The following is a 13,893-nucleotide window of genomic DNA, read 5'->3' as shown; positions in this document are numbered from 1 at the left end:
CCACACTTCCACTGCAGGGGGCATGGCTTTGATCCCTTCTTGGGGAACGAGGATCCCACGTGCCACGTGGCATAGCCAAAAAAAAAGGGGGGGGGAGAATAGATTCTAGTGGCACACATCTTTTACCAAATCCTTCACCCATCGCCATCCCCTTCTCCCTGCCTGGAGTATAGGAAGACATGCTTAGAAGCAGAGCTGCCATCCTGTGACCAAGAAGCCCAAAGCCACACGAAGGATGGCAAAGCAGAAAGCTAAAAGAACCTGGGTCCCTAACGACCACTTAGAGCTGCTGTTTCAGCCCTCCGGGCTGCTGCTTACAGGGCTAAAATTAAATCCCCATTTGGTTTAGCCGCTGGAGTCTGAGTTCTCTTACATATGACCAACTGTAACACGTACATTTAATTCGCATTTGATCCAATTCCCTGCTAGGGCTGGGAATTCTAACATTCTTAGCCCGGATTAGTCTTTACCCAGATCCTCTTTTAGTACTATTCTGATTTGAAGATTTGTTATTTTTGTTTCCCCCAAATAAAATAGTAATGTCTTCCTGATAATGAAAGTCATTCAAGATATAGGTACAAGGGTATTCACTACAGATTTATTTGAAATAATAATTTAAAATAATCTAAATGTTCATCGATAGGAAATCACATGTGTAAGTTATAGTAGGCCCATAAGCTAGAATACTTTACAGTTATTTTAAAAATGAGCAGATCCTTACTACTGACTTGGAAAGGAATCCTACTTCTGTTACTGAGAGAACAAAGGAAGAACAATACTCATAATATTTAGTATATCATTTGTCACTTAAAATATACATAATTAAACTTATAAAGAGATTTGTATATATACTTACATAAACATAAAGAAAATATCTAGAAGAACATATACTAAACAGTAAGGAGATAGTTCTCTCTGGATCATAGAGAAGAGGGAGGGTTAGGGAGAGGGAAAAAAGTTCACTCTTACTTTATAAATGTTATGCTGTTTGAGTTTATTACACAAAAGTAACTTGTATCTTGCACTAAATTCTAAAAATATAGAACAGCCTATATAGAAAGTAAAGTCACCTAAAATGTCACCACACAGAAATAACCACAGATGACATTTTGATGAATATCTTCGAGAATCTAGACCTCTTATTACATATGCATGTACTCACACGCTCTCATCTTCTGCAACACCACCCCATCCTTGGAAAATTCTTTCTCGCCCTCTTCTTTTTTTTTCCTTTTTATAAATTTATTTATTTTATTTATTTATTTTTGGCTGAGTTGTGTCTTCGTTGCTGCACACGGGCTTTCTCTAGTTGCGGTGCGTGGGCTTCTCATTGCGGTGGCTTCTCTTGTTGTGGAGCACACGCTCTTGGCGCACGAGCTTCAGTAGTTGTGGCTCATGGGCTCTAGAGGGCAGGCTCAGTAGTTGTGGCACACCGTCTCAGTAGTTGTGGCCCGCAGGCTCAGTAGCTGTGGCGCACGGGCTTCGTTGCTCCGCGGCACATGGGATCTTCCCGGACCAGGGCTCAAACCCGTGTCCCCTGCACTGACAGGTGGATTCGTAACCACTGTGCCACTGGGGAAGCCCTCTCGCCCTCTTCTGCTGGCTTCCTCTCCCTTATCAAACTTCAACACACTGGAGCAGCCCGAGAATTCTGTCCTGGAACAACTGCTCTCTATCACTGGTCCCTAAGTCAACTCATCCAGTCTCGTGCTCAAGCCCCTCTGCCGTGAGTTTCAGTCCTGAACATCCAGTTGCCCACCCAACAACTCCATCCAGACGTTGAAGTCACAAATCAGATGTATGTGTCAAATCAAGTCTTCAATATCTATCCATATTCTACTCCCCCTACCCATAAAACCAGACCTTTCCTAGTCTTCACTATTTCCTCACACGACACCGATTGCCACCTCGCTGCTCAAGCCCCGAGCTGGAAGTTGTCCTTAATCCTGCTGTTTCCCCACCCACCACATCAAACCCACCAGCAACCCTTCCAGCTCCATGTGCCCCGGCACCTTGATCTGACTCCCCACACCAACACACACACGCCCTTGAGAACAGACAGTCCTTTACTTTTATCCCTTTCATTGCAATTAGAATCGAATCCGGTGTCCTTACGGTGGCCTGCAGGGCCCTAGGTGACCACCAGCACCACACACCCGCCTTCTGACCTCAACTTATACCGCTACACCCTCACTCCTTTTGTTTGGCCCTCACTGAATTCCTAGAACATACGAAGCTGCTTACGGCCTCAGACGTCCTGTCCATTTCCTCCCAATTGCCCTTGCCTCGCTCTCCCACCATCTCACCCATCAAGTTTGAACTCAAATTTCACTTCCTTCGGAAGGTTTGACTTGACTCTCCTCTTTCCATACTATCAGATTCTCTCACCTCACACTTTTTTCCTTCTTAGCTTTACCACTATCGTGAATGCTTATCTGTTTAATTGTTTACCATCTACCTTCCTACTAGAATGTACTCCCTATGAGGTCGAGGACCTCTTGCCTACTGTTCTACCCCCAGGATCTAAGACAGTACCTGGTACCTAAAAGACTCAACAGTTCACTGAGTGAGTGAACATATGAACATATGCACCCCCATCTAACATTAAAAACAGATGGGGGGCTTCCCTGGTGGCACAGTGGTTAAGAATCTGCCCGCCAATGCGAGGGACATGGGTTCGAGCCCTGGTCTGGGAAGATCCCACGTGCTGTGGAGCAACTAAGCCTGTGCGCCACAGCTACTGAGCCTGCTCTCTGGAGCCCGTGAGCCACAACTACTGAGCCCACGCACCACAAGTACTGAAGCCTGCACGCCTAGAGCCTGTGGTCCACAACAAGAAAAGCCACCACAATGAGAAGCCCGTGCACCGCAGTGATGAGTAGCCCCCGCTCACCACAACTAGAGAAAGCCCACACGCAGCAACAAAGACCCAATGCAGCCAAAAATAAAATAAATTTATTTTTAAAAAGTGTAAATTGGTACAATCTTTAAAAGAAAAAGTGGGCTTTTGTTATAGAAGCTGCTTTGCAACAAGCTTTTACTTTTTACTCATGTTGAACACCTTTCAAGTCAATATAATCTAAGTCATTCTTTTTGATGGCAACATGGTATATCACATGAATGTATCAATCTACTTAACCAAACACTAGCTGGGCATCTAGATACCTTCCAATATCTCCCTATTAGAGTAGTTTGTAATACATGTTGGTCTACATGTCTTTGCACAGTCCGATTTCATCTTTAAGGTCATTTCCTAGAAGTGGAATGACTGCTGTGTCAGAAATCTCAAATCACAACTTTGGACACTGAAGGAGTTTTTAGAAAACCACCCACTTCATTTACTCTCAAATAAAATGAAACGGAACACGCGTTTTCAAAAGAGAAATACTAAATTCTTTAAGATAAATGAAATTGCATTCTTATTAAAATGTATTTGGATATGGTCCACTTAGGGAATCTAATTCCAACCTCTAGCTTGAAGAAAATCTCAAAGTTGATATCTGCTCAACAAGCCCCGTTATTAAATGCTGTAGGAATGAACAAGATAGTATTCGAAGAATCTAGCTGGGTGGGAGGGTGGCTGTCCTTAAAGTGACTGTGTCCAAAAACAGAAGAGGTGGCAGTTGCTCTACACAGTCCATATTTATTTACTCGGTGGGCCTGACAACACTGCCAGAAAGCTCTTGGAGTGGTAGCCCCATGAGCTACTGGCCAATCTGGGAAGCATTAGGGATCACAGTGGCAATTCTATAAACTCTCTCCTTTAAAAGTCTCTCAGAGTCAATCCTGTCTGGTTTCAAATCCCTCTTTCCCTTCGTAACTGCCAAAAGACAGCCGTTGTCACCCACACTGTCATCCGTTCTCACCAGCTGCTGGTTGTACATCTCCTCCTTTGTCCCAATCTACCCTTCTCCACCCTCCTGAGCTCTTCCTCTCTAGCCCCTACAACTCAATCTCTTGGCAACAAATTCCCCCAAATCCTCAGCCTCTTCCTGGAAGAAAGTATCTCCTTGCCTCCTTCTTTTAACTAAAATGTGACTGACTTCTGATGGTACCACCCGTGATCATAAGTGAGGTTATTCCATGGGTCTCTCTGCAATTTTTCTTGTTTCGGTATTGCAATGCAAGACTCATTTTTTAAAAACTGAGAATTTTTATTCTCCTAGGTGCTAGAATACTTTCCGCAGCACTAAAGTGATCCCTCTTTAAAGGGCCAGTAGAATTCCTCTGTGATGCAATCTGGACCATATACATGTTTGTAGGGAAGTTCTTTAACAACTTTATTTCTTCTATGAATATTTGCCTATGTTTTCACATCTGTTTAGAAGTCTGTTTTATTAAATTGTATTTTTCTGGAAAACTGTCCATTTTTCCAGGTTCTCATCAAAACTTGGAGGTGTGTGGACAACTGAAAGTTAAAATGTTAGCAAATGAACTCTAGGTTCTGCTCCAACCACACAACCCTCCCCAGTCTTCCTTCTCTAAGTGGCAGCACGATCTGGTTGCTAGAAGACAGCAACCTAGGAGGCATATCCCTAACTCTCCTTCCTTTACCTACTGCTTCCATCTGTCAGTAATTTACTAATTCCAGCTCCCAAACGTATCTGGAATCTCTCCATTTCTCACCCTCTCCAAAGGCCTCCAGTCAAGCTTTCCTCCTTTACTCTTCCCTCTTCCAATCGATTTCCAACAATAGCAACTAGAAAGATTTTCTTAAAATATAAATCAGATTATATCACCATCACACCCAATGCCTTTGCTCAAACCCATCCATATTTTCCTCCACCCTTAGTATAAAGTTCAAACTCCTCAGCATGGTCACAGAGGGCTTCCCTGGTGGCCCAGTGGTTAAGACTCCACTCCGCCTGCCAATGCAGGGGACACGGGTTCGAGCCCTGGTCCGGAAAGATCCCACATGCCGCAGAGCAACGAAGCCCATGTGCCACAACTACCAAGCCTGCGCTCTAGAGCCCACGAGCCACAACTACTGAAGTCTGCATGCCTAGAGCCCGTGAGCCACAACTGCTGAGCCCATGTGCCTAGAGCCCGTGCTCTGCAACAAGAGAAGTCACCACAATACGAAGCCTGCGCACCACAACGAAGACCCAATACAGCCATAAACAAACAAACAAACAAACAAACATGGTCACAGAGAGTCGGTCATGCTCCCAGCTTCATTTCAAGTAACTGTCCCCCTTATACTACTATGATCCAAGAACTTTCAGTTTCTCAAAGATGTCAAAGTTCTAGTGTGAACCTTTGGGACCCCGAAGGAGACTATGTTTCCAAAGATTCTGTGAGGTCAAAACTATTTTGGTAATAATGTTACTAGTACTAAGACATTATTTGCTTTCTTCATTCTTCCCCTCTCACAAATGTTCAGTGGTGTTTTCTAGGGGCCACGTGTTGTGTGGTGTCACAACGGATTGAATCCAGAGCATATATAAAGTCTTCTATTAAGCCAGACATTAAAGAGATTGCAAAAACATAAAACAATGCTACTCTTCTCAAATTTCTTGTTTTGAAAAGTCTGATTATTTTTCATAAAACTCTGTTATTTACATCAGTATGTAATGATTTATTACTGTTATTTTTAAATAAATACATTAAAAAACTCAGTCTCAATTTTTAATGTGGAAAATATTCACAGATATAACCCACAAAGCGAAAGCTCTCTGGGGATCCTCAATAAATTTTAAAAGTGTTAGGAGATCTTATTCCAACCAGTTTGAGAACCATTCATAACCAACCAAGGGCATTCAGTGAAGAGATTTTAAATGGATATCCACTTTCATCATGTATAATGGTACATGGAAGACGATGTGTGTATGAAAGAACTTTGAAAATCTATAGACTATGCTGCCATTATTATTCATTATGTTAACTGGAGTAAATAGCAGAATGGATAACTCAAATTTTGACAGTTTTTGTTGTTCTGGTTTGAAATACATGATGTGATCAGAATTATACCCTTTTGGGGACTTCCCTGGCGGACCAGTGATTAAGACTCTGAGCTTCCAATGCAGAGGGCGAGGGTTCGCTCCCTGGTCATATATAATAAATATATGAATATAAATAAATAAATATAAATTTATCAAATATAAATAAATATTTTAAAAGGAAAAAAATAATATCCTTTTTAAAACCACGTGACTTACATTTCTGTGATAAAAGCGGATGCTCAACTGGTAGAGAAAGCTTTACCCATTATAACTTTATATAGGGATCCCTTTTGATTCAAGCAGGAAGAAAACACTAGAATTTCTCCCAGGGCACAGGCAGTGGAGTGAAGGGCTCCACTCTCCATTCCCCGACTCCCTACACTCTAGAAAGAGGAACAGTGGTCCAAACGGATAGAAACAGCAGCCTCAGATTATAACTGACTAATCACAGTGAAAACATGCAGCAAGATAAACCCATGTGTTGTTTGAAAATACATACATATGTTTAAAATATTTACATACATATAAGGTGTATAGAATATGTTCTTTCAAGAACACAATTCAGTTTAAATGAAAATCAACTGTTCACACAGAAACCTCTATATTTTTCTTAAAATCTATTTTAATTTTTTAAAATATTGCTTAAAAAGAAAACACTTTGTATCAAAAAACACTGAAATTCGGATGGTCCTGTTTATGCTTTTCAAAATGTATACTTCCTGAGCGACATCCCAGGGCACGCCCTGTGCCCAGAGAGAACCACGGAAGTGGCTGGTTAGTATCAACTAAGATACTTCTAGAAAGAATGCTTGTTAAAAAAATAAATAAATAAATACCTCAGCAGCTGCAGTTCACAGAATGATTTCAGATCATCAGACTGTTTCCCCCAAAATTCCTAAAATTGAACAAAAGGTTGGTTGGTTGAAGCGGTTGACAGTTACCCTACCCGGGAACAGACCCTCTTAAGTCAAAGAGAATGTTCCAAACAAAAAGAATTTACCAGAACATCCTCCTCAAGGCGTTGCAGACCCCCAATATCCTTCTCAAGATTGCTCAGCTCTTGAAGAACTAAAGTGTGAAACTGTTCTAGTTTATTCAGTCTGAAAAAAACAAAAGCAACGAATTTCACTGGGACCACTTGGATGTGACACAAGACCTTTTTACTCTTATTGCAAAGATAACTTCATATTTTTCTCTAGACGGTTCTTGTCTTAAAAATATACGTCTCCTTTCTCTTCTTTCCCCTTGGAAATATTGTTTGTGAGGGATCCCAAATCCATAAATTTGTTTTGAACCCAACACTTACCTGCACAGATGTATCTGGTTTAAAAGTTTTGTTAGGCAATCTGGTGCTTGCTTTGCAGTTTCTGAATAAAGTGGGCTCCTTCTGTACCTAAGCTAAACCACACAATAACAAAATGAGCATGTTTGGCTTAAACATAACTACCCAAATTGGGTGTGGGCTTTGTATTAAAAAGATGTTGCCTGCACATAACATTCACAGCAAACATTATCACTGAAGAACTGTAATAAGACACCATGCCACACACTTCGTGTATTACCTCAGGTTTGATACCCATAAAGGACAATAAGCTAAAAATAGTAAAATTTATATTCAAGCTACTGATACACATATTGAATATCATGAACCAATTTCCATGATAAATTAGCTTACACTGGTACCGCAGAGAATAAGATTGGAGATCTTCCAAGTTAGTTCAATGAATCTATGTTAGGGTAAGATACTTTTCTCAAATGTGCTAATAACTAACTCAGTAGGGATTTATAAATAGTAGGACAAAATGGAGGGGATGGAAGTGGTTTCAAAGTTCACCTTGCAGGCAAGGTTTTGTGACAGCCTGTATGTGCGGTGTCTCAACTGGCCACCTGCCCACGGTCACCTCCTTCTTTCTCCCAGACACCTCTCTCATCCACATGGCCCCCCCGCCTTGCCTCCTCTTATCTATCACTGTGACCAAATCACTGCTTCCTGGTTGTCCAGTTTTCTGAGAATGCAATCAACAAAACCAAACCTTTCCATATCGGTCCATCTGCTCCCATGGCAGCAAATGGACATGGAATAGCTGTCTTATTTCCACAATTCACAAAGGCGCTAAAGTCAGTGACCACAGCTAAGACAAACCTACCTCCCCAGAGACTCAGGGACACCTTCACACAGGAAGGACAACAATGGTATTAATGAATATGAACCTGTTACTTTAAACACATAGCGAGCTAGCTTTTCATTTTTAGTGGACCGTTACCTCGTATTTTCTTTTCAGTTCTCTAGTGAAGTTTTCAAAGGTGGTGATCATTGCAGAACCTTTCAAGTTCTCTGGAATAACTTTTAAGGATGAGGTAGAAATGCCTTCTGAACAAGAAGAATAGAACATGAAATAAAACTAACACAGGTCTCACAATAGGTGTGCTCGGTCCCCCCGCTGCCCAGAGTGTGGACAGTCATCTGGAAGCACAGATGCGATCCACAGCCGCCCCACTGGCTGCCCGGCTGTGACTGCAGCGGGGCTGACTCTGGCCGTGACCCACCAGCCCAGCTTGAGGCAAGAGTCCTCAGCGGACGCTTCCTGCTGCTCCCACGAAAACTCACTCTCTGGCAAGTGCTCATTTCATCCAAACTTTCCCAGCACTTTAAATCAGAGCAACTGAGAGTACGGCTAAGAAGCAGGCTGAGGTGTGGTAAGAGGATTTTAGGAGGATGTGACGGGTAGGGCATTTCTAGGGGCAATGCTGGCATAACAGCTTCTGGGAGCCAAGGAGTTTTACGAGGGCTCATGAGGGGTCTGGCACTGTTCTAAGGGATTTGTATGTATCAACTCATTTAATTCTCACAAAATCCAAGTGAGACAGGCACTGTTAATGCCCACTTTTAACACGGATATCACGTAGCCGGTGCAAGCTCACACCGACAGCGCCAGGATTGGAACCCGGGCTGCCTGGCTCTAAGCCACAGCCCTCTAGTACCTTAGGGCTTCCAAATCTGCCTTCTCGGAGCCTTTTGTTTCAAAGTATCATAGTGTCCCTCATCCTGAAGGCCACCGCCACATATGCAGCCTTTTCAGATCAGTCTCCTTCATTTGTACAGAGTGCATATTTTTAACTCAAAAATTTAGCTAATAATCATCACCTAAAGCAGAGACCTAGGCCCTGAAAATCGCCACTAAGAATTAAGAGGCAGAAATCAAATTGCCAGGAGGAGATAGTGCTTGCTTTATCTACAATTTGTGCAGCAATGCACTTGTCTCTGAAAGGACAAAGTGCTTAGTTTTCAGGGTCCTGCAGCTACTACGATCTTAAAACTGGAACTGCCTCGTAATTCACGCTGGGACATTCAGGGCTTACACATTTGCCACATTCTTTCTTGACCGGCTGGCTGGGTGCACAACGTTACCTGCCAAGTCTGTTTCTTCTGCCACTGAGGAAAGGCATCCTGGAGCATCACCTTCTTCCAATCGCGACTGTTTCCCCTTAGCGAAATGACCATCTGTTCTGTCTGAAGGCAAGCGCAGTTCACTGATAACCACACACACACGTTTCTTGGGTCCTAAATTTATCTCGCTCTCTTTCTGCCAGTTAGTATCTAGCCTTGATGAGCAGCAAGCGAAACTCATTCCCTGCTTGTTACAAATTGCTTATCATGTGGCATGTTGACTAAGAACAACGCAAGTATCAAAGCACTCAGTCTACCGGTGCCTGAAAGAGGACCCACGGGAACGTGCCTCCCTTTGACGAGCTCAGTAACGTTCAGGAACACTCCCCTGAGCAGGATACAGCCTGCGTCAAACAAAAAGCAGTAATGGTTGGCATCAAACCCACTTCCAGGGCTCTGGGCTAAAGAGCAAGGGGGCAAGGTTTCCAGGCCGACTGGCCCTTGGAAGCTCATCGGATCACCCCGCGGAGGGCGCCACCTGCTGGTGACACCGGAGCTTCGGCACCGAACTGACAGCGGCCTCATAAGGAGCTCATCTTGGGTCCTCGCGAGCTCAAGTGGCTGAGCGCCTCCGCGGATGAGATTTAAATACAGATTCTGTTTTCAGTTCAGCATTTACTAAACATTTTCTTTTTTAAAAAAATTGAAGTATAGCTGCTGTACAAGGTGAGATAAGCTACAGGTGTACAATACAATGATTCACAATTTTTAAACGTTATCCTCCATTTATAGTTATTATAAAATATTGGCTATATCCCCATGTTGTACAATATATCCTTGTAGCTTATTTTATACCTCATAGTTTGTACGTCTTACAGACTCACAGATGTGGAGAAGAAACTGGTTCCAGTGGGGAGAGGGGGGCAGGGAGGGGAAAGATAGGGGTAGGGAAATAAAAAGTACAATATCTTTTATTTTGATGTTCAGTTCACACCAAACATGTCCTCACCCCATCCGGGCCCTCTGTCTCATCAGTGGCATCTTATCCCTGTCAATAGTGCACTAGCACCAGGCCCGACTGCTGCTTTTTACCATCCTCTTCTCTCCCACCGTCAAGGCCTGAGGCTCTGCCTACAGAAAGCATCCATACCTCTCTGCATCCCCACACCGAGACTGTCCAAGGCCAGCTCCCGGGAGGAGCTCATCAGTCCCATCCCTTCAACTGGCATCCCCCAAATGCCTCTCTTGCCCGAGCTCTCTCGAGCAGCAAACCTGTGTTTCCAACTGCCCACCCAACATCTCCGCTCAAAACCCACTCTTGGGGCTTCCCTGGTGGCGCAGTAGTTGAGAGTCTGCCTGCCGATGAAGGGGACACGGGTTCGTGTCCCGGTCCGGGAAGATCCCACATGCCGCGGAGCGGCTGGGCCCGTGAGCCATGGCCGCTGAGCCTGCGCGTCCGGAGCCTGTGCTCCGCAACGGGAGAGGCCACAACAGTGAGAGGCCCACATACCGAGAAAAAAAAAAAAAAAACCACTCTTTTCCATTCCTCCCCACCCCAGCTGCTCTTTCTTCCCCACCATACACTCAGCCCCGCCATACACACTTAACTGGGAAGACATCTGCTCTCCCTCTCTCCTCCCACATCTAGCTAGTCACTACAGATTTCCCCCCTGAAAGTTCTGGAATTTAATTTCATGAATTTGCTCAATGAATATTTGAGTGTTACTATGTGCAGGGAGCTGGGCAAAATGGTGGGCAGATGGTAGGAAAGCAAAGAGGCAAGTTTCCCCTTCTGCATTCCACTGCTCTACCCTGGTCTCCTTCCAGCTCCTCAGACCCTGGGCCACTCTCACCTCAGGGCCTTTGCACCTGCCGATCTTCTGACTTGCATCCTCCCCCCACCCCCCCATAACTACACTAAGGTTTCCCCCTGGCCATCCAAACTAAAATTTCAACCCAACCCTCTAGCTCTTAAATCCCCTTCCCTGCTTAATTTTGACTTAGCCTCTATCACAATATAATATACTACATATTTCACTTTTCTTGGGTATTATGTCTCCCCCACTAGAAGGTAAGGTCCAGTGAGGGCCCGTATGCTGTCTGTTTTGTTCACTAGAATATCTAACACGTAGGAAAGCGGCTGGTGCATAGCAGACATCAGTAGACATTCACTGAATGAAAGAATGAATAAGTGAGTAAATGCTGCAGAATATCCAAGATTCTACAAAATAAGATGTATCTTATATCCTAAAAAAGGATCTTAGTAAAACAAGAATGTATTCTAATTATCTTATACTAGCAGTGAGGGTAGAGATACAGGACTATCAAAAACCTTAGAGACCCAAATACCTACTACATAAATAACAAACTGAAATTAATAAAATTTAGTATTTTAAGATCTGCTAAAACTACCTTTTGGGAGGAACTGTAAAATACTAATTTTTAGAAATAGCACCATAGTAGGAAATACCAGTCATAAACATCAAAGTGACAGAAGGAAAAGAAAAAGAAATTTGCTATTAAAATTATGCAAAACAGAGAATAGTCAATGTTAAAATAGTTCATGCCCTGTGGTAAAACAGAAGATACATTTTTAAGAAAAATGAGTACTTAGGTTTAAATGTCAACTTAGATTATTTTCTATTAAAGAAACAAAAAGGAAATAGCAAAATGAGAGGTAAAACAAGAGAGATAATAAATATCTAATTGAGAGAAAAGGATGACCAAATGCAGAAAGAACTGAATTAATAATACCAGATATATAGATAAAATGATCATATATGAATGATGACCTTCATGGGACACCTGAGTTGCTTTGCTATAATAGAGTTTTCATAAACTGAAAACTTCGGTAGAGGTCACATTCTCACTTGGAAAAGAAAGAGCCCACAATCAGCCCCTCTAATAAAAAATAAAATAAAATAAAATGAAAAGCATAAGAAAAGCTCTCAGCTCTGAGAGATGCCACTATCTCTTCTCACTGCTCTTAGATTAGGTGTGTTTATTTGTTTGAAAGCATGGGTGGATATTTTCTAGGGAGTTGCACTGTGTCAAGGCTAAATGATTTTTAAAAATCAAAGAAAGAATCCAGACACAGCACTGTCCTCTTCCAGCCTCAAAATAAATGGAGCTCATGCTTGAATCTCACATGGTGTCCATATCCCAGTCAGGGCCCAAAGAAACCACTTAGAAAGGATTCCAGCCAGCCCCAGTGAAGCACCGATGAACAACTACTACGTTTCTTTACATTTCTTTCCTTGCTGCCTGTTCTGTCCCTTCCGGATTTTTTTTTTTTTTTTCTCTTCTGACAACATATTTGTAGCAAGAGCTCAAAGCATGGCCTTGAATTTCGATGTATCATGCTAATGCACCACCCGTGGAAAAGCAGGGCATCTGCTGGAACAGACAATGTTTACCTTCAATGGAGAGACGAATCCAGGAACACTGTGTAAATAAGCTGGTTGCCTCCTGAATGAGCTGCTTGGAATTTGTGAACCTACTAAACAGGGATCCTCCCTATGGACCACTTCAGGGACATGGAAAGAATTTGGCATAGAAAACCCTTTTTGAAGAGGCAATCATGTTAAGTACTTTACCTGAAACAAAGGAATGGCTCTCCAGAGAGAACAGGCTCCCCTAGGGAAATCAGTGCACTCGTTAAAGGATGCAGGTCCTAAGTGATGCAGTTAGCTCAGCTTTGTTTCCATGGTAACGGCATGCCTCTTTTAACCAGGACTTTTTGACATTCTCATAAAGGGGTTAAAACTATGTATACACAGCACTTCAGAAATGAACGCAAGCAGTAAACACACCGTGGCTGAAACTAGAGTGATCTCAAATGAATGCTAACTCGTTTGTGGGTGGCTGGTAGAAGGAGTGCGCGCTTGCTTTTGAACACAGCTGTCTTCATTGCCATGAGAATTGAAGACTTTTGCCATCTGAGGAGCTTCTGAACTTATTTTGGGCACAGGCTGTAGAGAATAATGTGGTGTCTATATTACATTTATTTACTCATACTTCTGATAAAACGGTTTTTAGCGCTACACAGAATCAACCCTAGGATTAATACCCAAGCTCTCCTAAATTACGGCATTTAAAAAAATCTTACTCTGAGGTGACACCCTGTGGCTTAAAATGATAAAAGGCCAACAACCTTCACCGGAGCGAGAATAGTCTTCTTTACCAAAATATCCTTCCTGTGGAGGCACTTTCCTAGCGCCAATTCCTTTGTTTTTTCTACCAATGCGTACTATGCCGAGAATATGAAAAATTAAAGACAATCTTTATCGCTGAATTCCTCAGTCTGACGGGGAGTACTGAAATAACTTCTGCCTGGATTAATGCATTTTAAAAATCAGTAAATCAATTCATAATACTTAGTTGTGACTATGTATAAATGATTATTCAATATGGAATTATGCAGAGGTTCGTCACTAAATGACAGCATTTTCTAAGTTTCTTATTCTGGTTCCTTGGCAAATATTCACTGAATGCCTCTATGTGCCAGGCACCAAACTAGGCAATCATAGCACCATTGGAACAAAGAAGCCATCCTCCTGACTC

General features: G+C 42.7%; 1 protein-coding gene across 1 annotated transcript in view; it reads right to left on the bottom strand.

Annotated features, from left to right (window-relative positions):
- SYCP2L (synaptonemal complex protein 2 like) overlaps positions 1-13,893 on the bottom strand; it is a 91,899-nt gene that overhangs the window by 7,909 nt on the left and 70,097 nt on the right. Inside the window, exons 26-30 of the mRNA XM_067751990.1 lie at positions 9,352-9,453; positions 8,207-8,313; positions 7,249-7,340; positions 6,943-7,042; positions 6,779-6,837 (exon numbers count right to left, since the gene is read on the bottom strand). Coding sequence (XP_067608091.1) covers positions 6,779-6,837; positions 6,943-7,042; positions 7,249-7,340; positions 8,207-8,313; positions 9,352-9,453 — 460 coding nt within the window. The remainder of the gene's footprint in view (positions 1-6,778; positions 6,838-6,942; positions 7,043-7,248; positions 7,341-8,206; positions 8,314-9,351; positions 9,454-13,893) is intronic.

Source organism: Pseudorca crassidens, chromosome 10 (genome assembly GCF_039906515.1).
Source record: "Pseudorca crassidens isolate mPseCra1 chromosome 10, mPseCra1.hap1, whole genome shotgun sequence".
NCBI classification, from domain to species: domain Eukaryota; kingdom Metazoa; phylum Chordata; class Mammalia; order Artiodactyla; family Delphinidae; genus Pseudorca; species Pseudorca crassidens.
Note: the sequence above shows the minus strand (reverse complement) of the source record. Positions and strands in the feature narration are given on the sequence as shown.